Raw genomic sequence first — 25306 nt, forward strand, 5'->3', positions numbered from 1 at the left:
TGGGATTATGTGGGATTGGTATTAGATGATACTAGAAATCTGCTATCTACTTTCGAGACTTGTGTAATTATGTTCGTAAAAAGAAGTGGCAATGATATTGCCCATTCTCTTGCTAAAAAAGTTTTAGATCTTAGAGTGGAATTTGAACAATTGGTTCTTAGAAGTCACTGTAATGGTTATCCTGTAATGCTACACTGATCCATGTAAAACAATATATACAATGATTTTCTGGAAAAATATATAACTAGGCCCATGCCGATTTAAAACACGAGTCCAATTTAAAAATTAAGCACATCATAATATATTTTAATAGCTTTATGAAATACATGAAACCCAACTTATTGCAAAATTTAAGTCAATATTCGATAGGTGTCTAAGGTTGCGTTTGAGTAGTGAGGTAGTCTCAGATATTTTGTTAATAGTAGTGAAAAATAATGATAGAATATTGAATAGTAGTGCAAAGTAGGTAAAAAATAATAATAAAATAATAAATAAAAATGAAATATTCTAATAATACCTCAGATACTCCCAGTACTCAACTTAATATTCTTCCACTATAAACTTAACTCAAAAACGTAAGTCCAATAAAATCAAGCCCAGCCCAGCAAAATCATGCCCAACATAAGAGCAATTCACTTCCGGTCATGATTTCTTTATGAGCAATGTTACACAACCTCCACACACCATATTTTTTAAAATTTTAAATTTTTTTATTATTTTTTTAATTTCTTTTGAGTTTATTCTTTTTAAACTAATTCAATTCTTCTATTCATTATTCATATATTAAATATTTGATAAAAGAAAAAAATAATAAAAATTAAAAAAAAATGATGTGTGGAGGTTGTGTAGATTTTTTCTTTCTAAAATAGGGCTAGTAACATAATTATATTTATAATAATTTCTCCAAGATGCTTCACAAAAGAGCTACACGGCTAAATGATTAAATGGCATTCAGTTCTTCTACATACAACCGGCAGTTGCAACCATAGGGAAATCGGCACTTGCCATGTCAGTAAATATATTAAAAAAATAAAACTGGGGAAAGGGAAAGAAAGAGGTCTCGGTTCTGGAAGACTATTGGCCACACATCATTTTGCTTGTATCTTCCCAGCAATGTCCTTTGATATGGCTGTCCTACAATATCATTTTGCCTAGAATTGGTCAACAATGGTCGTCCTTTGTAAAGTCATTTCATTTTCTCTCCCTTTCACCATTTCTTGAATTTCTTTGACAACTTTTACTAGTATGATAACATGGGCTTTCTTTTTCTTTCTGCTCGATCTCTTTCTTGGACTCTATCACTCCCAAGTTGGCTTGGGTTTTCATCTGACAAACCAGTTAATTACAGAGAATAGGGCGCTAAATTTTGGTCATTTCTTGTTGCTTTATCTGAAAGTTTCTTTGAATGTTGCGTCTAGAAATCAACTATGGCCTTGTAAGTGACAGGAAATAGGGGAAACGTCATATTTTTGCCACCCAAACCCATTTCTGTAGAGCATTTTGAGTGAAAGGAAGAAGACCTTTGACTGAAAAATGCCCAACCCCATTTCGACTATAGAGCATCTTGATTGAAAGTAAGAAGCTGACTTCTACTCCTTCCTCTTCCTATCCCATGTGGTACCTCAACCACTTGTGCTTCAACGAGGGACCCACTTGATGCGAAAACACCATGGATTTTTCTACATTTTTATTCCTCTTTTTTCTTCCATTTGCTAATTTCTTCTCTAATTTTTGGGTATGAGCTGTTGTCCGCTTTGTGGGGTCTAGAGAATGAAAGAGCTCTGTTGTTTCGTGTTGCTACTCGGACTTGAAGCTCTCTACCGGATGTTCAGGTTGCCCAGTGACATAATCGAGGAGTCCCTCTTCGGCCTTGTCGTCACCGTGGACGTCGGTGCCCTTTACGAAAGTCTGGTCGAAAAAGATCACGACGAAGAGGAAGAGTGTGATGGAGAGAAAGATGGGCTAGAAGTAAGCCAAAATGGTGACAAAACTGGGTGCTACGAGGACGATGGAGACGATGGTAAGAGAGAGAGTGAGAGCGAAGATGATGGGGAACTTGTACTCAAGAAGCTTTTCTACGATCTCCATGGCTTCTTGGGTTTGGCAGAGAGAGCAAGAGAAAGAGAATGAGAGGTATGCTGGAGTGGAGAAGACGAAGGGAAGGGAAGGGGTTAGGCTTGGTGAGTACGTTTTGAGTTATCAAATGAAACAGGACATTTCAATCCACGTGGGCAACGATTTCCTAAAGATTCCCCCTGCCGGTTGTTTATAGCATTTTTCAATGGCATTTGCGTAATAACTCTAAAGCTATGGGAAAGCCAAAGGCTAAAAACCACCACTCTGCACATGAACATAATGAAATGCTCACTTGAGCCCAAAGGGACCGTGCAATAACTCACCGAGAAAGAGGCAGAGAGAGGTAGAACGGTGGCTAGGCTGAGGTCGACAGTGGTAGAAGCTTTCGTGTGTGGTGGTAGGGCCCTAGAGAAAGATGGTTCCGGGGCTGTTAGAAGGAGAAAGGAATGGAGAAGACAAAGTGGAGGGAGATCGGGCGTGGGCTTACCGAAGCGGCGCAAGGCTGATGGAGAGTGCTTGGACGGTGATTTCTATGGTTGCCTGGGTGGTTTCTAGCAAAATGAGGGTGGATGCCTCGGGTTCATGCCTTAGGCTCGCTTTTGGTGTTCGATGGCTAACAGTGGCTGTTTCTCATGGTTGCAACGTTGTTCTAAGGCTAAGGGAGGTGCCGTCACGTGGTTGCGGCATGGAGGAAATGGGTGGTGCAATACTGGGCTACCTGTGGCTGCTTCGGCATGGATATGGTGGTACTCTATTTTGATGGAGCAAAACACGGGGCCTTGAGGCTACAGCTTAGTGGTGGATCTGACATGTAGGCCATGGGGCTATTCCCCTTACTCTTACCGAAAAAACTTGTTAGTAGAGGAATACCTCATAAGGATATGTTGGTTTTGATAACCTTGATCATTTGCAGAGAAGAAGAGAGATGAAATGGAAAGGTGCAGAGAATAAATTGGTTCTAAGAAGGTGTGTTGCTTGCATTATCTCATTCGTCCTTTGTAGTGTATTGTACTACCTATTTATAGTAAGTATAAAGGAAAAAAAGAATAAGAATCCCTAACTAATTTGTACAGTCTGTGTAAAACAGAATTATAGCTCATTGCAATCCAGAATCATCTTTGTTGAGCTGAGGTATCCTTGTTGAGCTGGAGCATGTATGAGATGGCTTAGTGTGATGACTTTGAGCTGGAGCATTCTGCTGAGGTGGCAACTCTAACATCCCTCCACAAGATGAAGAGTGTATGTCAATAACTCCCATCTTGCTCAGTAATGAAAAGAACATTGGAGAATAAAGAGCTTTTGTGAGGATATCGGCTAAATGGCAGGAAAAAGGTGTGTATGCAGTTGAGATGATGCCCCCTTGAATTTTATCCTGAATTAGATGACAATGTCATCTAATTTGATGTGCTTGGTCCTTTTGTGGAAAACTGGGTTGGAGGCAATGTGTAGAGCAGACTTGCTATCATAGTGAAGCATGACAGGTTGAGGATGAGGAACCATGAGATCAGCAAATAAGTACTTTAACCAGACAAGCTCACAAGAAGTAGCAGCCATAGAACGGTACTCTGCCTCAGCTGAATTACGAGAGATGGTGGTCTGCTTCTTGCACTTCCATGAAATGAGTGATTGCCCAAGGAACACATAGTAGCCAATGGTGGACTTTCTTGTATCTGGGCATGATGCCCAATTGGAGTCACAATAAGAGATTAATTAACAAGAAGATGACGCAGGAAATAATAAGCCTTGGCCATGAGATTTTTTTACATAGTACATAATAAGTTGCTTGAAGATGTGGAATCCGAGGGGCACTTATGTATTGACTGAGTAAGTTGATAGAAAGGAAAGATTAGGTCATGTGATTATTAAGTAGAGGAGTCTCCTAATGAGCCTTCTAAATTCTGATGGATCATGTAACAATTGGCCTTCATCCTTGGTGAGTTTGAGTTTTGGGTCCATGGGAATTGAGCTAGGCTTGCAAGCAGTTAAACTAGCATCAACAAGTATGTCTAGGCAATACTTCCTTGGGCATAATTGAATTCCAGTTGAGTTGCGAGCCACCTCCAAACCAAGACTTTGCAAAGGGTACAAAACAATTTATCTCGACGTTGGGAGGCAAAAGGTTTGGGGATGTATTGGTTGGGTGAATATTGAGTTTTGGTAGCTAAGGCCAATGTGTCATGGAGATTGGGAATATTAGAGATCTGCTTATGCTTTTCTTCTTGTTGGACGAGAACATAAACTTCACTCAAGGATGGTGTGAGTTTGAGAAGGATAATCTGGGCTTTGATGTTGCCGAATGAGTCATTAAGTCCCACGAGAAATGTCATCATCCAATCACGTTGTTGATTCTCAAGAACATGTTTCATGGCACCACATGAGCATGATGGAATAGACTCAAAATTAAGAAGTTATGTTCATGCTATGCTTGAAAAATATATTTCATGACATGCGCATATGTAGCAAGATTTCATGTGAAAATGACATTTATAAATGCAAAATGCTAAAATGGTGAGAATTTCACATGTCATGTAAACAAGTAATAAAATGTTCAATGATGTTTCATACTCAAAATGACATTTATAATATGAATGTGGTGCTTATACAAGAATCATAAATATACATGGTCTAATAAAAATTTTGATGGCACTTTCATTAAAGAGAGATTGAATAGGGGGTGGCTAATACAAAGTGGTCTGAAGTGTTTAGAAGTGGGGAGGTGCATGTCTTACTAGTTATTAAGTCAGACCAAAGGCCTTTACTGCTCGTGATGGAAGAAAAGAGGCAGGTATGGAGGAGAAAGCAAAGAGTATTTAGGTTTGAAGCAAAATGGACTTTAGAGAGGAAGAAAGTGTTGTTGTTCAAGGGGCATGGAATACATATGTAGCTGGGATGGATCCTCTCCTATAGGTACAACAAAAGTTACATGCTTGTAGAAGAGACCTGATAAGGTGGAGCTCAATTCTGGTTCAGGATGAAAGCAAGTCCATCAGACAAACGACTAAATTGCTGAGAGTGGAACAATAAAATGAAGGAGCCCATAATTCAAAGAACATTAAGAAGCTGCAAGAGGATATTAGTTTTTTGATAGCAAAAGACAATATAAAGTGGAAACAAAGATCTAAAATGGATTGGTATCAAAAGGGAGATAAAAACTCGAAGTATTTCCATGCATGTGCTAACCAAAGAAGGAAGAAAAATTGGATACACCATATTCGAGATGTCCAGAATAGATAGCTGACTGATAAGGCAGGTATAGAAGGGGCCTTCCAGGAGTATTTTACAATAATTTTTACTTCCTCTAATCCATCATTAGAGGTTATTGATAGCTACACCAGTGTTATTGAGCCTAGGCTGTCTGCTGATAAGAATGAAGAGCTAGTTAAGGAGTATACTCAAGAAGAAGTTCATAAAGACTTGAAGCAGATGGGTTCCCTCAAATCTCCTGGCCCATATGGGTTTGGAGCTTACTTCTACCAAACATATTGGGATATTGTAGGGGAAGATGTATGTAATGTTGTCTTAAATTCTTGAAATGGGGGACCATTGGATTCCTACCTCAATTATACTCATATAGCTCTAATCCCGAAGGTTAATTCTCCTAATATAGTAAGTGAATTTCGACCTATCAGCCTCTGTAATGTTCTATATAAACTTGTATCCAAAGTTCTAGCTAACAAGTTGAAAAAGGTGCTGAATGGTCTCATCTCCAACAATCAAAGTGCTTTTATTCCTAGGCGCCTCCTTACAGATAATGTTATGATAGCCTATGAAACAATGCACACTATAAAGACAAGACAGAAAGGCAAATCAACAAGCATGGCATTAAAGTTAGACATGATTGATTGGAATGGAATTTTCTTGAAGTAGTAATGAGAAAGATGGACTTTCCAGAGAGGTGGATCAGGCTCATTATGACTTGTGTAACATCAGTCACATATTCAGTACTTATTAATGGGCAGCCAAGAGAAATTATTAAACCAACTAGAGGCTTAAGGCAAAGGGATCACATTTTTCCTTACCTTTTTATAATGTGTGCTGAAGGCTTAAGTGCTCTTATAAACTCAGCTAAAAGAAGGGGATTAACTCAAGGGGTGGATGTCTCAAGAGGGGGAATAACCATTTATTATTTGCTAATGATTACATTATTTTTGGCAGGGCCAATCTGATAGAATGGTATAACTTTCAGGCACTTTTACACTCATATGAGCAAGCTTCAGGCCAATTGCTCAACAAAAACAAGACTACAATTTATTTCAGCTCTAAAACTTGCAAGGCTGTTAGAAGTCAAATCATTCAAGCGGTCGAGGTTAGGGAATGTGGTTTCTATGAAAAATACTTAGGTCTACCACCTATGGTGGGGAGATCAAAGTATAATACTTTTAGGCACTTAAAAGATAAGATATGGGGGAGAGTGCAAAGCTGGAAAAATAAATTTCTAACATTAGCAAGGAAGGAAGTGTTGCTTAAAACTGTGATTCAAGCTATGCCAACCTTTCCTATGAGCCTATTCAAATTACCAAGGAAGTTGTGTATGGAAATCACTTCTATTATGTCTAAATTTTGGTGGGACCACAAGGAGAATATGAGTAAGATTCAGTGGAGGAGCTGGGTTAGAATGATGGAATCAAAGAAAGAGGTGGTTTGGGCTTTAGAGATGTAGAGTCTTTTAACAAGGCTATGCTAGCAAAATAGTGTTGGAGACTTCTCAAACAACCTCATTCTTTGGTATCTAAAGTCATGACAGATAAGTATTTTAAGCATGAGGATTTGTTGAATGCAAGGATTAGGAGTGGACCTTCTTTTATTTGGAGAAGCCTTATGTCTGCCATGGATTTACTTAAAGATGGTTTGCTGTGGAGAGTTGGTAGGGGGATAAGATCAAAGTCTGGAAAGATAGATGGCTGCCTACTCCTACTACATACCAGGTACAATCTCCAATGATTGCTTTGAATAGAGAAGCCACTGTGTATGAAATTATAGACCATGAGCAAGGGGAATGGAAGACTCAATTGATTATTATATATTCAATAATATTGAAGATGAGGCCATTCTGAGCATACCACTTAGTAGATCGAGTCTTGAAGATCAACAAATATGGTTATATGCAAAAGATGGAAAGTTCTCTATGAAGAGTGCTTACCATTTAGAGCTATCAAAGAGGAGAATGATTCAAAGAGAGCCTTCAGATTCCACTGACCTCACAGCAGGTTGGAAACAAATTTGGAAACTGAATGTGGAAGGGAAAGTTAATATGTTTATATGGAAGTTAGGCCAAGACATACTGCCTACTAGGGTGAATCTGGTTAAGAAGTAGATCAATGTGGATAGACTATGTCCAATTTGTGAAAGGGAAGATGAGACTTCTGTACACATTGTATGGAGTTGCCCTGCAACATCAGATGCATGTGTGGTTTGAGATTGGTAGTCCAATGCATAAATGGGGGTGCCATGAAGTAAGATTATGGACTTGTGGCAAAAGCTAAATGAACTGTTATGTCTGGAAGATTTAGGTGTCATGGCATATGGTATGAGACTACTCTAGTTGAGAAGAAATTAACTCCTCTTTGAAAACAGATTTGAGCATCCAAGAATAATTATGCAGAAGGCCAGACAATGTCAACGGGAATTTAGTGCTGCATAGGAACAACTCAATGCTAAAAGGCATCAACATGCATCTGCTCGAGTTGTCAGTCAATGGAAAACACCAACTGGTTTCATGTGCAAGGCCAATTGGGATGTGGCACTAGATTTATGGAAAAAGAAAATTGGCTTGGGGATCATAGTCAAGAATAGTGAGGGGGATTGTCTGGATGTGTTGTGCTTAACATTGAAGGGTTTGATACAACCAGTAATTGCAGAGGCTCTGGCCTTGAGGAAGGCTTGTGATTTTTGTGTTGATTTGGGACTGTCACGAGTTATCTTTGAAGGAGATTGTCAATTGGTGGTCAAATATGTCAATTGTAAGGAGGAGATAGATACCAACTATGACAGTATCGTTGCAGACATTCGAAGTTTGTTGTTTGAGAGGCCACCGTGGAGCACTTGTTTTACCTACAGAGAATCTAATTCTATAGCACAAATGTTAGCAAAGTTAGCTTTGTCATTAACTGAGGATCAAGTTTGGATTGAGGAAGTCGTTTTTCAAGTTGAGAGTTATGAAATGACTCTGAGTTTATTGAATGAATGATAATGTCAATGGTTTAATTAAAAAAAAAAGATTCACTACGCACATTCCTATTATGAGATCCTTCCTAACAGACATTTCAAAATAATCCATTAATCAATGGCCTGTACTACTACTTATGAGACAGGACCATTTAATCGGTCCATTTTCTAACTCATTGTAACTTTAATTTCCCATGTTGTATTTTCTGCTTGGAAAATGCTATCTTTATACACAAAAAAAAACTTACAAACTTATGTGTTCCCACATGGCATTGACATGCGTCACTACCATGTTAAAAACAACTTAAAAATGAAAGGGATCTTTGTATCTTTGTTTCCGAATCAAGCCGCTTGAAGCCTCAACTCCTGAAACCCTAGCCCCAACCCAGGCTTGACCCTTGAAACCCTAATGTCGTTCACATCCAATATGCACGATAATCACCATCAATTGGTCATCCATATAAAATCTGGCGGTGTGTGACATTGAAAACATGACCTTTCTAGATTTTCCCGATAGTTCTACAACTTTGGTGATGGGTTTTAAGCTTCAGTGATCTAAAATTTGGGGTTTCAAGCTCTCCACCTAAAAACTTACATCCTGACAATAATATCTTTATTTTTCTCATAGTGTATACATTTGTTTAGATTACTTTGTTAATCCATATTCTAGACACACCCTATCACATGAAATCTGAACCATCAAAGGAGAGATGAATGGGGCAGTTCTTTGAATCTTAATGCACTAGTATCAACAAGCAACTTCAACATCTAAGGTCTCACTCTTACAATCTAATTTTGATGACATTATTTTCCATTGGTATCAGTAGGTTCACTGTGTTTGCAATTTGCTATCATTTGTTTGAAATCTCAATATGTATGTTTGCAATTTTCGCACTATCTCCAGTGTATAGGGTCTCTTTGTTGGTTTGCTTTGTTGTGTATTCTCAAAGTGTAAACGATGGTGCTATGCATGCTCAAAGTGTGCACATTGGCTTGGCTGGTTTAAAGTTATTGCTTCTAAAAGCACACACAAGTTGTTGGTTGGTTTTGCTAATTGGTTGGGAATAGCTGATTGGATTTGCTAGTTAGTTTTTAATCGTTAGGACCATAACTTTGTGTGTGGAAGATGTTGGCATCAAGTAGTGACAAAGAGACATAATAAAAAATTGATGAACCATATTGCTATTGTGTTGTAAAAGATTGCATGAAGACTTCCGACAAGAATAATAACTTCAGAAGACGGTTTTTTACTAGTAGAAACTGGTAGGTGGAATGATTTGCTAACATAATTTACATTAGTATGCTATTTGGGAGATCATATAATACTTTTGTTGGGTTGATTTGGAGCTTCCTAATTATGGCAAGAAGATGCATAAGCGTTAGTGTGATATAAATGAACATTGAGTTTGAAAGTTGACCATGTTGGTGAAAATACACAATAATATAATAAAAGTTACATTGAAATTAATATTCAAACGAAGTCAGTTTAGACTGAGACACGAAAATATCTCTCTCTTTAAGGAGATTCAAGCCCTGATCTGCGGTGTACAAAGTCTCAAATTAACCGGTGCAGTAGAACTCCTCTTAACTTGACTCCTCCAGGATACAACAACCCAATTAATTGTCGTATAGCCCGAACCAACTCTGCACAAGTGGTTGAGCTCAAAACTCCACCAAAAGAACACATTTCTTTTATCTGGAAAAACTCTCAAAATTATCTAGGTACAACCCTATTTTCTAGTCTCTCTAGAGATTTTTCTCTATAAGACAGCACCTCACTCAAACGGAAAAAACAATACTCAACGAATCCCCACTTCTCTCAATAAGCTCAACCATTTAAATAAAAAATAAATGTTTTCCTCCATCGATTAGAAAGTACAATATATAGGGTAGCATTGTTGTCTTCATGGGTTATTTTGACAGCACTTTCATATTTTCTTTGCTATTATCTATTGCAAAGACAGTTTTATTATACATGATTTTTACATGAGATGAAAATGGTATTTGGTATGTAGAATTTCTCATTTGGTATTAATATCTATGGCAAATGCATCCAAAAATAGGAACTCAGTTTCTGTTCCAAAGGCAATTGATTTTAAGGTATACACATAACTAGAATCCTCAAAACATGCCACTTTATCCATTGCAAATACAAAGAGTTTTTAGAGAAAATATAAATCAAGTATCCTAAAAGCACAAATGGATCATAACAACAATTAAATACAATTGAAATGTTTGTATCGCATTACATATCCACACCACATATAACTGGATCCTTAAAACACAAATACATAAAAACATAAGTTCAATTATTGAGTATATGACACACTAGCACTCAAGGTAAATGGTATGGCAATTACATAACTTATATTTTTTAGTACATAACAGGGACATAACTTGTATTTTTTAGTACATGGCACTGTGTTGAATTTGCTGTGATGGGATATGGATCTTGTTTCCGGCACATATTATCAGGCTTTCGACCTTCCTCTCGATGTATTCAGTGAATGGGTCTTCTTTCTGGTCTAAAATTTTTCGAATTTTAAGCTTTATTACACACTATAGATGATCAAGCTGCAGGTCGTTCATCTTCAAAAGAAATTACAAGTCGTTTGAGCCTAAAGTTAGAAAAGGGATAAATTGTATTTATTCGAGTTTGCTTATTTCTATCACTCTAATTATTTTTTGTAAATAATTCTTTTTCTTTTATTGAGCTAGATGCTACTTGTAGTATAGAAACAGTTAGTTTATTACACAAAGGTGTATATGTAGGACAGACTGTATAGTGCTCAATACACAGAGAATATTCAGAAAACTCTTCCTTCATCCTTCATGCAATTGCTTTCTATGTTCCTCCTCATCCTTCTTCTTTGAACTCTTACATGGCATCAGAGCTCTGAGAGCAACATTCATGGAGGATTTTGAAGGTTCCGATAGCTCCTCAAACAATTCCTCTGTCCATTCAGGCAAAACCTCAAACACCCATCGTGCCACATTTATGGCCAAATACTCGAACCATGCCGACCCCAACAACCCCTTCCACCTGGATACTAGCGACAACTCTGCCATTATTCTGGTCACCGACTTGCTCACCAGCGACAATTATGCCACTTGGTCCCGCATGATGAGAAGAGCCTTACGTGCCAAAAACAAGTTGGGCTTCATCACCGATTCAATCCCTCAACCCATTGACCCAGACGACCTTCTTCTTGACCTTTTAGGAGCGCTGCAACGATATGGTTGTCTCATGACTTCACAACTCTATTAGCTCATCCATTAGATCCAGTGTTGCCTTCATTGAAGACGCCCACGCCATTTGGCTCGATCTCCAGGATCGGTAATCCCACTAGAATGCACCTCGCATCTACCAGCTCAAAAAGACCTTCGCCAGCCTCCTTCAAGAATTTGACACTATAAATGTGTACTATGGCAACCTTAAAACTCTCTGGGATGAATTGCTCATTTACGATCCGATTCCCATTTGTGCTTGTGGTTCAATGAAAACCCTCTGACCTTTACCAATGTGATTGTGTGTTTCAATTTTTGATGGGTTTAAACGCCACCTATTCCTCTGTTTGAGATCCTCTCCCTCCCATCACAAAAGTTTTTTCCCTCATTCAACAGCAAGAACGCCACCACCAACTAATCCCTAATTCTAGCCCATCTGACTCAATGGCTTTTGCCATTCGAAAACCTTTTCAATACTCTACCAGAAACTCACCCCAACCCAAATTAAAGAAAGAAAGAGCCTATTGCTCTCACTGCAAAATCACAGGACATTCCCTTGATAATTGTTTCAAGGTTGGTAAAATGCTGAGGCACCTATTTGTTCTCATTATCACATGTCTAGACACACCATGGAGAAATGTTACAAGCTCCATGGCTACCCCCTGGACACAAACTTTTTTATAAGTCTCAAGGATCTAATGCTCTTGCTGCTCAAATTGCTCTTGACCTTGAGGACATCAGTGATGATCGAGTAGGTCTTACTAAGTCTCATACCAGCAATTAATGGCTTTACTTCAACCAAAGGAGTCTTCCACCACTATTTAGCCCTCTGCTAACCAGATCTAGTCCAACATTCCCTCTACTTCGACTGCCCACATATCTGGTATCCCTCTTTGTTTATCCACATGCACACACAATTCTTGTTCTCTGAAAGTGTCCCTTGGATAATTGATACTGAAGTAACTAACCATATGGTCTGTTGCACCACCTTCTTCACTACCATTACTGTCAATGTATCTCACTTTGTTAAATTACCAAATAACACAAATGTACATGTTACACACACTGGCACAATCCACTTAACACCCTCCATTTGCCTCACAGAAGTCTTGTGTGTTCCATCTTTCAATTTTAATTTAATTTTAGCCAAAAAGTTGGTTGCCAATCTCACTTGTTGCCAAGTATTTTTTTCTAATTTTTGTATAATTCAGGACCTTTTATCTTGGACAGCGATTGGAAAGGGTGAAGTGAAGAATGGCCTATATTACCTACTTAACACTACTATCTCTCCCTCTACACTGGTCACCACACTTTCACACTTATCAAATGTCAAGAACTCTGCTACAACTTCTATCTTACATACTGAAAATGTTACTAACCTATGGCAATGTCACCTAGGTCACCTTTCCTTTCCTGTTTTAAATCTGATTTTAGATCCCATTGTAAAGCAAAGCATTTCTACTTCTAATACAAAGCATTGTTACATCTGTCCATTGGCCAAATTTCGTAGACTTCCATTTCCTCATAGCACACATAAAACATCAAGACCCTTTGAAATTGTGCACTATGATCTCTGGGGACCTTGTTCAATCCCTGCTTATGATGGTTCGAAGTATTTCTTGACATTAGTTGATGACTTCACTCGAAGTACATGGCTATATCTCCTTCATACTAAAACAGAAACCAGAAATAACATTGAATCCTTTGCCAATATGGTTGAAACTCAATTTAACCTTGAAATCAATATTTTAAGAAGTGATAATGGAGGAGAATTTCAAATGCAAGCATTTTTTCACACCAAATGAATCATTCATCAAACTAGTTGTGTTGCCACTTCACAACTGGAGTTGTGGAGAGAAAACACCAACACTTGCTTAATGTAGCTCGTGCCTTAAAATTTCAATATGGCCTCTCTCTAGAATATTGGGATGATTGTGTCTTAACAGACACATATCTCATAAATAGGACTCCTAGTCCTTTACTTCAAAACAAGACACCCCTTAAACTCTTATTTAAGTCCTCACCCACTTATGCTCACTTAAAAGTTTTTGGATCTCTTTGTTTTGCTGCCACACTTTCCCAAGGTAGAAAAAAAATTTGATCCCCGAGGTCGCATGTGCATTTTTTTGGGTACTCCTTTGGCACCAAAGGTTATAAATTACTTGACCTTGAGTCCAAAACCACTTTCATCTCTCGAGATGTGCTTTTCCATGAGTCCATCTTTCCCTTTCAATCCTTGCCTCATCTCTCACCAACTCCCTCTCAAAACCCCTCCTTCGTCATTACACAACCCTTGCCTGATTCCCTTGATATTCCTACCACATCTTCCCCCCCTTAAATCTGCCACTTCTTTTCCCCACTATCCAGCCACTTCACCTTCCATTTCAATTCCAAACCCATCACACCCACCTGTCACTACATCCCACAATTCCCTCCCATCTTCTCATCATGATGACCCTTCCATTTTCACCCATGGTTCCCCACCTTCTCCTCCTCTTCGCAGGTCAACAGGATGAGGAGAGCTCCACAATACTTGCAAGAATTTCACTACCACCAGAATTCACTTCCAGCCCCTTCTCAATTGATGTCCAGGTCTCCATCATCCTCTACTGGTAATCCTTGCTCCCTAGTCAATTTTCTGACATACCAGAATTTTCCCCCATCATTTACTACTTTTTCCAATTCCATTTCCATTGTTTCTGACCCAACAACTTACAATCAAGCTGTCAAATATCCTGGTTGGTGTCAAGCCATGAACACTGAACAGTCAGCCTTAGAACAGAACCAGACTTGGACTATCACTAACTTGCCTCTTGGAAAAGAGGCAATTGACTGTAAATACATCTACAAAACCAAATTTCATGTTGATAGGTCTATAGTAAGGTTGAAAGCAAGGCTTGTTGCCAAGGGATTCACACAGCAAGAAGGAATAGTTTATACGGAGACTTTCTCTTCAGTAGCCAAGCTTGTTATTGTCAGAGTTTTGTTATCTGTGGCGGCAGTACAAGGCTGGTCACTTCTCCAATTTGATGTTAACAACGCATTTCTTCATGGCGATTTGGATTAGGAAATAAATATGTGAAAACCTCCTGGTTATAACAAAGGAGTACCCACTCAAGTATGCAAGCTTCTTAAGAGTCTTTATAGCCTTAAACATGCTTCTAGACAATGGTATTCTAAATTTTCTTCCTCTCTTATTGCCTTTGGATTTGAGCAATCTAAAGCTAATTACAGCTTGTTTACTAAACTAGATGGTTCATTCTTCATTGCCTTACTAGTTTATGTAGATGATATTATTATGGCTAGTAACTGTCCTTCTTCCATCACATCACTCAAATCTTTTCTTAACACTTAGTTTAAGATCAAAGATCTTGGTTGTTTGCGCTATTTTCTTGGTTTGGAAGTTGCAAGGTTTTCCAAAGGTATTCACTTGTGCCAAATAAAATATACCTTGGATATCTTGGCTGACTCATGGACACTTGGTAGCAAACCTTTCAAGCTGCCACTTGAACATAATTTTAAGCTAAGCAAATATTCTAGTGCTCCACTCTCAGAACCGAGCTCTTATAGAAGACTTATTGGTCGTTTGCTATATCTAACCATCATTAGGCCTGATATATGTTATATTGTCCAACTCCACAGTCAATTTATGAATCATCCCACGACTTCACATTTGGCTGCAGCTCATAAAATACTTCGGTATATCAAAGCAGCACCTGGACAGGGCATCTTGCTCTCATCTTCTTCTTAACTTCAACTCAAGGCCTATTGTGATTCTGATTGGGCCTCATGTCCTAACACACGTCGTTCTGTTACCGGGTATTGCATTCTTCTTGGATTTCTTGGAAGTCTAAGAAACAATCTGTGGTGTCTCGTTCTTCAGCCGAGGCTGAGTATCGCTCTATGTCCTCCACATGTTCTGAGCTCACTTGGCTTTGATATTTGCTTCTTGATCTTCAGGTTTCTCATCCTCAAGTTGCATTACTTTATTGTGACAATCAAGCAACCCTCCACATCGCTGCCAATCCAATCTTCCACGAACATACAAAGCATATCGAGTTAGATTACTTAATTAGAGACAAGATCCAAGAGGGCATCATCATCACAACCCATGTTTCCTCAAAATGTCAACTCGCTGATATCTTTACAAAGGCTTTGCCTTCCTTTATTCTTCAGTTGCATTTGTCCAAGATGGGAATAGTGAACCTCTATTCTCTATCTTGTGGGGGGCTATTACACACTACAGATGATCAAGCTGTAGGTCATTCATCTTCAAAAGAAACTACAAGTCATTTGAGCCTAAAGTTAGAAAATAGATAAATTGTATTTATTCGAGTTTGCTTATTTCTATTACTCTTATTCTTTTTTGTAAATAATTCTTATTCTTTTATTTAGCTAGCTGCTACTTTTAGTATAGAAACAGTTAGTTTGTTACACAAAGGTGTATATGTAGGACAGGCTGACAGAGAATATTCAGAAAACTCTTCCTTTATCCTTCGTGCAATTGCTTTCTACGTTCCTCCTTCTTCTTCTTTGAACTCTTACAAGCTTGAATGAGAAATGCCGACGAGGTTGCTCTAGTTTCATAAGAGCGAGGCTAGGGTTTTCGAGAGGGTCTAAGGAGGGATGAATGAGGTAGGGAAATTTTGAAACTGGAGGGGCTTTTTCTCAAGTAGTTTTTTTTTTTTTTTTTTTTTTTTTTTTTTTTTAAATAAGGTGACAATGGCACATGTCATGACACATCAGCACATAAGAAACCCATGTTTTTGTGGGTACATATATCACCACTCTTTTTGCTTTCTCCCACCACTCCTAATTTTTTCTTTGCATTGCATAAAGAGCTACTAATTCTGTTTTCTCGCACCTCCTCTAATGAGTTATTTTACAGTCAAGTTCCTTTAGATCAGATGGCATATGACTTGATCTCCAAATAGGAGAACCAAGGTTCAAATCCCCTACCCCCTTTATAAATATAATAATAATAATAATAATAATAATAATGAGTTATTTTATCTTAAATCTATATTATTAATCAAGTTGCCAACTTGATTTACATCACATTTTATGGATATAAATTATAAATTTTAATAGCAATCGGCACTTGTTTTTTATCATAAATCCATTAGATTCACCCCGTTGGGGCGTTCGATTATCAGCAAGAAGCCCCACATCTTCAGCACACAGCGCGTCATCACAAGGTCCAAAGCTCAACCTGACTAATCATTGATTTGAGTATTGGTAATTTCCCAAATATTAATATTAGAGTTTCGGTCCGGTTTGGATATACAAAATCATCTTATCTCATTTTATTATTATAACTTTTTCAAACTCTCACACAAAATATAATAAACAATTCAATTTTTTCAAATCTAAAAATAAAAATTATATTAAAAAATTATATTCTAACAATATTTTATTCCACTTTCAACAAAATATTTAATTTCATCTCATCTGAACTGTCAACTGTATAACCAAACGAGGCTTAATACATCTGAAAAACTATTCACAATCACTGGTCAGGAGGAAAAACCCAGGAAGAGGGATCCCTTTCTGTATTTGTGAGAAATGGGTTAGCAAAATTGAAATCAGTAAGTAGTTCTCTGCCTCATCCATTTTGTGGCCGACCACTTTTCCCCTGCCAATACCTCACATCCTCCATGTATGCTATTTGGATCCGACACTCCATCTAGTCCCTGAAAGATGATGCAAGTAAATAATTATTAAGCTAAAAAGGCAAGATTAGATCAGACATCCAGGTACAAAGTTTAATTGAATCTGGCCCTTTTAACTCTCAATGGCACATTGACCAATGCAAGCCATACACCATTCCCTATTCCAACTGGGAAATTTTGATGCCTTGTGCTTAGACCTATTTCGATCTATCACCCTGTGCGTTTCTTTTAAGCACAGGGCAACATTTCCTTCAAATATTAGCTAACTTGTGCCGCCCACCGCCCTCGAACCCCCATAAAAAGGGTCATCTGACCATCTTTCACAAGAACCATAAAGATGCACAAATTTAGCAAGCAACATTAAGAAAGCAAACCATGCTCCAAAAAAGCACAGCATCTCCTTTGTTGGGATTTACAGACAACCCTTTGACAATCTTCCCACCACAGCTACATTCACCCGAACCAGCCTGAGAATTATCAGTCAAAAGTTAAAACATATACATCTCTTTGTTTCCTTCTTGGTAAATATGCAATAGAACTTTAAAGAAGATATAACACTAACTGATACAGGATTGAAAGAAAATCAATAATAATCCTATAGATGAATGTTTAACTTCAACCACGAATCATTTGCAATAGATTTATGAATAAAACGGGAAACCAATCTGCTGTATTTCCAATAACATTGCTGGCTTTCAAGGGAACAGTAAAGTAACAACCACAATATTAACATCAATATATAATATGATGAAACAAGGGTACTTTTTGTTTAAAAGAATGTAGTCTCATAGTTAAAAAAGAAAAAAAGCCTAATTCATAGCGGGTTTCTTACCTGAGAATACGAAATCTCTCATTCAAAGTTATGCATAACTCTCTCTCTCTCTCTTCCTTTCGCGTCTAAGATAACAGTTTCACTAAATTTGGAAGGACTCAGTTTTACCTAAGGTCTGTACCACAAATGTTTTACATTTGGAGCATGCCAATGTAAGAGAAGCAAAATCACATCTCTAATCACAAGATATTCGTGCTGCTCAGGTCTGGGATATACTTAACTTCTCCCAATTCACAACATAAATCATTAACATTTAGAGCATACTTGTTCCCGCCTGCCCAATTGGAGATACTTCTGATACTCGGTGCTATCCCCAACCAGTCTCCTACAAACTTCCCACCTTCCCTCCCTGGCACACAAACTCCGACCCGGAAAAGCATGATGAAGGCAGGATCTGATCTGAAGTCTCTAAGATGAATAACAACTGGCAATGTGCTCTCCAGAACAAAATTTAAGGATTTTTAACCAATACAATTTAAAAATCCAGGCAGGAAGCGATTGCTACCACTAGATCAATAGATAATTATACAGGTGATGTCTTCTTTCTCAGCAATTAGCAACCCATAACTATTTTGAAGCACAATATCAACTTCCACAGTTTACATCACTGAAAACTGCCTCATCAACCGTAATAACACAAAACTCTGCTCGCAGGCATCACCAAGGACTGATTTTAGGAAATAACTCAAATTAAGCCATTCATATCTCTTTGGTATTTTTCTAAATGCTGCAAGCAATTAATTTTTCCGTCTCTAATATACACTGGCCAATTCCAGCATTTATGATTCCCATAAATGATCCACTTACCAGAGCATCTTCATTTCTTTTTACTTCCATAGATGCGCCCAAACCCATAAATATAGAAGTATCAGGGTGATAAATCCTCAAGAAACCATAAGTGCCTATCTAGGTGCCTGGCTAATGTCCAGGTGTTAATTTGTCAAGTAGCCACCACACACATGAACAAAGGAGATGATATCGATAATAAACTCCAGTTATTTGAACAAAATAACAAAGGAATGAAGCCACCAAAATGCAAAACTTAGAGAAGCCTTAGACCCTGAACTTCTATAGAAAGAAACAGAAACTCAAACACCAAGATCGTGGTAAACTTTTTCTCAGCTCATTTTATAACTTACTTGACTTGAGAATTATCAAGCAGCCCTGAACTCTTTTTTGATAGGTAAAAGTAAAGTTTTATTGATATAAGAGACATCGCCCAAGTCCACTGGTAGTATACAATTAACATGCCTAATTACATCAAAGCACTAGTGAGAGATACAAGCAAATCATGAAGATTGCGTATATTACAAATAATGGCCAAAGCCCAGGAGAGTAAAGTCTTGTAAAAAAATCGCTTCAGCTCATCCAAAGAATGCTCCATGTCTTCAAAGCACCTCTTGTTTCTCTCCAGTCACGAGCACCACATAATGCAACGAGGGATCATTCTCCACACAGCAGCAATGTGGGCATTCCCCCCGATACTCGTCCAGCAGCACATAATATCCCTAACTCTTCTAGGCATAACCCATGCCACCCCTGTCCTATTAAAGATCTCATTCCATAAATACCGGGCCACCTCACAATTTAACAAAAGATGATCCACTGCTTCCCCATCACTCTTGTACATAAAGCACCAATCTGAAATAATGAGACCACGTTGTCACAAATTATCCGAGGTGAGAATCCGCCCAAGAGATGTAGTCCAAATGAAGAAAGCAATCTTGGGAGGTACCTTCCACTTCCAGATAGCCTTCTAAGGATAGCTATGATCATTAAAAAATCCCAAGAGAGCCTTATAGAAGGAGCGCACAGAGAAGTTTTTATTTCCACTCGTATTCCACAACAGCCTATCCCACATCTCATTGCCAATCAACATTACATATAACGAATCAAAGAAATCAGCAAACATATCCAACTCCCAATCTTGAGCCGCTCTCGAAAATCTCACATTCCAATGGACAGCACCATTAGATAGTATCAATAAATCAGCCACAACAGCCTCTTTGTCGCAAGAAATTTGGTTGAGCATAGAAAACACCTGCTTTAGAGCCTTTTCACCACACCACACATCGTGCCAAAAGTAAACACTACTGCCTCTTCCAATTGCAAATCTGAAAAACTGAGAGAATCTTCCCCATCCAGCTCTTATGTTTTTCCACAATCCCACGCCATGTGTCCCCCTAACTTCACTAGAGCACCAACCCCAAATACTCCCATACGTAAAATCTATGACTTCTCTCCATAAGCCCTCTCCTACCCTACGATACCTCCACAACCATTTCCCAAAAAATTCTTAGTTGAAGACCCTTATTTTACGCACCCCCAAGCCACCACATGGTATTGGTGAGCAAACTTTATCTCAATCCACAAGATGGAACTTAGGCCTCGTTTGTTTTCATAAATATTCTCATCTCATCTCATCTAATCATTACAACTTTTTCGAATTTCCACACAAAATAAAATAAACAATTCAACTTTTTCAAATCCCAAAACAAAAATAATATTAAAAAAAATATATTCTAACAATATTTTATTCAATATTCAACTTTTATCTCAACTCATCTCATCTTATCTATGAAAGCAAACGAGGCTTTAGTTTCCTCCCTCATGCCTCACCAAAGAAAGTTATGAAAAGTTTTCTCAATATGAGAGGCCACACTTGCAGGTAGCGGAAATAAAGATAGAAAATAAGTAGGGAGGTTAGATAAAGTGATCTTAATGAGAGTTAATCTACCACCCTAGGACAAATATATTTGTTTCCAATTAGCCAATCATCTTTTGATTTTTTCTAACACCCCATTCCAAATAGATTTTGTCTTGAAAACAACCCCGATGGAAGACCGAGGTAGTTCAGGGACAGCAAAGCAATCTTACAACATGAGATAGTTTCCAAGCCCTAAATATCATTCACATCACTCACAGGTAGGGGTGTAAATGGTCCGGTCCATCGCCGGACCGGACCGAATACCCATAGGGACCGGACCGGTAGTTATCGTACCAGTAAGGTCTAATCGGTCCGGCCTAATTTTTTTTTTTAAATCAATTAATAAAAAAAATATATTTAAAATACTAAATTAAATTAAGTGATTTACTAATGTGGATTATGTAACAAACTCAATAAAAAAATATTTTATATGGTCAATGATAATAAATTAGATGAAAATTACATTATTAATTTATATAATTACTATATAATTAACTAATTGATATTATATATTAGTTAATTCATAGAATATTAACAAGTGTTAATAACATATTTAAAATTTTATATTGTTAATAGTGATAGGTTAGATGAAGATATATATAAAATATTGTTAATTTAAAGAATACTAACAAGTATTAATAACATATTTAAAATTTTATATTATTAATTGTACAATTATTATATAAATAATATATATAAAATATTTTTTTATTTTTATTTTTTATTCGGTCGGTCCGGTCTGGTCCGAGAAATCTCCACCCCGGGACTGGATTGAAGACCGAAATTCCCTTACTTATTGGACCGGACCGGACCATACATTTTTTCTGTCCGGTTCGGACCAAACCGGTCGGTCCTATCGGTTTCTCCGGTCCGGACAAACCGTTTTACATGCCTACTCACAGGAACCATTTCAGACTTCGAGAGATTTACCTTCAGGCTTGAAACTGCTTCAAAGCAAAGTAATACAACCCTCAAGTATTGCATATGATCATTGTCTGGCTCACAAAAAAGTAGCATGTCATTAGCAAATAGTAGGTGAGATATGATAACGCCTCCCACAGAAAATCCAGCAATAAAGCCTCCATTAACAGCTGCACTCAACATACGACTCACTGCTTCCATAACAATGACAAACAACAAAGGGAGGGGGGATCCCCTTGTCTTAATCCCCTAGAACTGTTATAAGAATCCTTTCGGTGCTCCATTCACCAAAACCGTCTCCATGTCCAGCTTGAACAAGAGTCTGGGTGTACCCTCATTGATTCTGCAATCTAGGCATTCGTTGGCAATCAACACCGAATCCAAGATTTGTCTCCCCTTCACAAACACGTATTGAGATTTTGATATAATACTACTCATAACCTTACTCATGCAATTGGAAAGCACCTTTGAGATAATCTTATACACCCCATTAATGAGACTAATAGGCCAAAAAGCTTTCACCTCCACTACCCCAACTTTCTTAGGGATGAGCAATATAAGACGTATTAATCCCTTTTTCAAATTTGCCAAAGGTGTATAACTCCTGAAAAACCTGCATTCCTCCCCCACCACGTCCCAACAATCATGATAAAAGGCCATCAAAAACCCATCCGGCCCAAGGGCTTTATCGTTGGCCCACCCAAAGAACCTCCTTTGCTTCGAAAGGTCTCTCTAACCACAAAGAGCTTAATTGATCAATATTCTCAAAAGGCATACCATCCAGTTTCAATCTTCATGTGGATTTTTCAGCAAGTAGGTCTTCAAAGAAATTGACAATATGGTTCTTAATAGCATCATAATTAGAGTAAACCTGTCCCTCAACCTCAAGCACATCAATAGCATTGTTCCTACGGTGAAAATTAGCCATCTAGTGGAAAATATTCGTACAGTGGTCCCCTTCCTTCAGCCAAAGGGCTCGACTTTTGTCTCCGCGAGATTTCCTCCATTAGTAACACCATCTCCAACTCCTGAACTCTTCCCCATCCATAGTCACTCATCTTGTCAAGTGAACAACAAATAACCAGAAACCTTGTCTTACATACCTCTTGTCCCTCCTTTTGCTTGTGGTGACAATTTCCCTAGATTAGAGAAATGTGAAAACCAAGCTAGTAGGCAGCAAGTAGTATGTGTGCTCAAGAAAAATGATAAGTTGATCAAGGGCACTTTCAAAAGGGCAAAAGATACTTTAAGTTTGAGAATATGTGGCTAAAATCTGAGGGTTTTGTGGATGAGGTGAAAGAATGGTGGACTTCGCATAGCTTCCAAGGTTCTTCTAGTTATGTTTTGAAACATAAACTCAAAGCTCTAAAAGCTGACTTCAAATTTTGAAATGATGAAGCCTTTCAAAATGTGGGGAGACAAAAAAAGCTCCATCTAGATGAATTCTGTATCTTTGAAGTCATCAAAGTTACGAGGATGCTAGATGTTGGAAGAGAAAACAAAGGATTTCGAAAAGGCCTACTCTCCAATAAAGAGGTTTTTAAGGAGACAAAAATCAAGGTTCTCATGGTTAAGGGAACGGGATATGTGTACAAATTTTTTTCACTGAATGGAAAATCCACACAGAAGGAAAAAAATTCAGACTCCTTGAAAGTAATGACATAAAATTATCCAATCATCAAGAGACTAGTGACCATATTGTACAGTTCTACAAGAGGTTGCAGCATTGATAAAGAACACTCTAAAACCTACCCACTTACCTTATAGCTATATCATCCCTCCTTGTTGGCAATGCCAGCTGTATTATAAAATTGCAGAGGGGCTTATTATGGGGTAGTAAGGGAGAAGAGCTGAAATTCCCTTTAGATATTTGGGCCAAGGTTTGTACCATATCTCTGAAGATATTGGGCATCAGGAAATTGATTAGATTCAATAGAGCTTACTAAAGAAGTGACTATGGAGCTATACCAATGAAAAAGACAGCCTATATAGATCACATGTGGCAGTGGGAGGGGTGGGTGGTGTTCCAATGAGGTAAATGGAAAATATGGGGTTGGGCTATGGAATAACATCTACAGGGGTTGGGAGGAGTTTTACCAATACACTAGATATAAGATGGGAGATGGATCTAAGATAAAATTCTAGTATTATTAATGGCATCAATATCAACAACTTTAAGGGGCTTTGCCAAATCTATTCAGCACTGCTCGGATTAAGGATGGATCAACATTTTACAGCTTTCAAATGGCTCTCCTTAAGGGGACGTGGATTTTATTAGAGTGACAGAGAACTGTGAGGTGGACCTCTTTACCTCATTCTATGATTGGTTGTATTCTCTTCGAGTGAGATAGGGTGGTGAATAAAAGATGCTCAAATCGGAAAATAGCTCAAATGTGAAAACTATAATATAATGTTATACATTTTCTTAAAAATGAAAAGCATGAAAAAAGTGTAAAATAACTTCTTCTTTTTTATAAGTAATAAGATATTTTATCGATATAGAATAGGCATAGCCCAAGTACATAGGAAAAAAAAAAGTGTAAAATAACTTGAAGCACCTATGGTTCTAACCTTCATCTATCTAGAAAATGATAATAAGAATTAAGCGTCAAATTTTAAAAGGTAATTACCATAGGGAAATACGTTTCTCCTCCTTCAACATTGTCACTTAAATACATAAGGACTGTTGCTATTCGCTGACCACCTCGCTTCACATTGAACTGACCAAAAAAAAAACAAGGGAAGATTTTGATTCCTTTTCACAACACCAAGTAAAGGAGTTAAAGACATGTATGAGCAATGACTACAAAGGATATAAATCCAAATAAAATCCAGGGTAAATAACTTACAGTATCCGAAAAGTAGTCATGATGGGGTTTGTAATACTGACTCTTTTCGTACCTGCGCTGCTGCAGCTGTTAGCCTTGGTACTAAAACATGTCTTCCTGTTCGCAAAGAATGCATTACTAGTATGCAAATTAGATTCCCACCTTAATACTTGTATGAGCTCACCATTTTCTACTGGTACTTGAGAATAGACAGATATTCGTTTTTCAATTGCCTGATTGTGCAAGAAAAGACGATTTCAGCAGAGAATTCAATTACAAGTCAGCAACATAAAGAAGGCCTACCCCCAATCAATACAAACTAAAAAATAAAATTATATGAATGTTCAGTACATGATAGCACGTGCAAATTATATTCTTGAAAACCTCTCCCTGCTCTCATTCTCTTCGGGTACCACATCTGTGAACATTACTCCCTCCCATGTCCCAAAATAAAAAGAGTAGAGAAAAATAAAGAACCAAAACAAGAAACGAGGCGTTTTGTAGAGACTATGGCCAAAAGTGAGATTTTAATCTTAATCAAACATTAATATTCCTTATTCATAACTTACTTTTGCTCACCACTCAAATGAAGTAACATTTCTCAATGAATCAGGCCCGAATATTAAATGCAAAGGTAAAACTTCAAAGAGTTACTGCTCAACTTACAGCTGTAGCCATGCTAAACAGCTACCACAAGGTGGATATTTTTTCCCCGTGTTTTTTTTATTGGTAAGTGACATGCGCACCTAGTGGATTTTGAGCCCACTACCTCGTTGTCCGCTTTGCCCCAAGGGTACCATTTAAGCTAAAGCTCACGTTGCCATAGGAGTAGAAAAATAATTCCCCAGTTGTTACTTGCATGCATGCGCACACACAT

General features: G+C 37.9%; 1 protein-coding gene and 1 long non-coding RNA gene across 4 annotated transcripts in view; one reads left to right on the top strand and one right to left on the bottom strand.

Annotated features, from left to right (window-relative positions):
- The window catches only part of LOC121254360 (prolyl 4-hydroxylase 1-like), a 37274-nt gene that overhangs the window by 2504 nt on the left and 9464 nt on the right, over positions 1–25306 (bottom strand). For 2 of the 3 annotated variants that reach the window (XM_041154379.1, XM_041154370.1), the window contains exons 8-12: positions 24592–24662; positions 24451–24502; positions 24232–24321; positions 17516–17608; positions 16868–17162 (exon numbers count right to left, since the gene is read on the bottom strand). In XM_041154379.1, the coding sequence (XP_041010313.1) occupies positions 17055–17162; positions 17516–17608; positions 24232–24321; positions 24451–24502; positions 24592–24662 (414 nt within the window). In that variant the 3' untranslated portion in view covers positions 16868–17054. Of the gene's footprint in view, positions 1–16867; positions 17163–17515; positions 17609–24231; positions 24322–24450; positions 24503–24591; positions 24663–25306 lie in introns of those variants that run through there. The other variant, XR_005938614.1, reaches the window with a different exon arrangement.
- On the top strand, positions 1621–9278 carry LOC121254389. Its single transcript, XR_005938620.1, has 4 exons — positions 1621–1756; positions 4119–4122; positions 6891–6896; positions 9266–9278. It is a non-coding gene; the product is annotated as an uncharacterized LOC121254389 (long non-coding RNA).

Source organism: Juglans microcarpa x Juglans regia, chromosome 1D, assembly GCF_004785595.1.
Source record: "Juglans microcarpa x Juglans regia isolate MS1-56 chromosome 1D, Jm3101_v1.0, whole genome shotgun sequence".
In the NCBI taxonomy this organism is placed as follows: domain Eukaryota; kingdom Viridiplantae; phylum Streptophyta; class Magnoliopsida; order Fagales; family Juglandaceae; genus Juglans; species Juglans microcarpa x Juglans regia.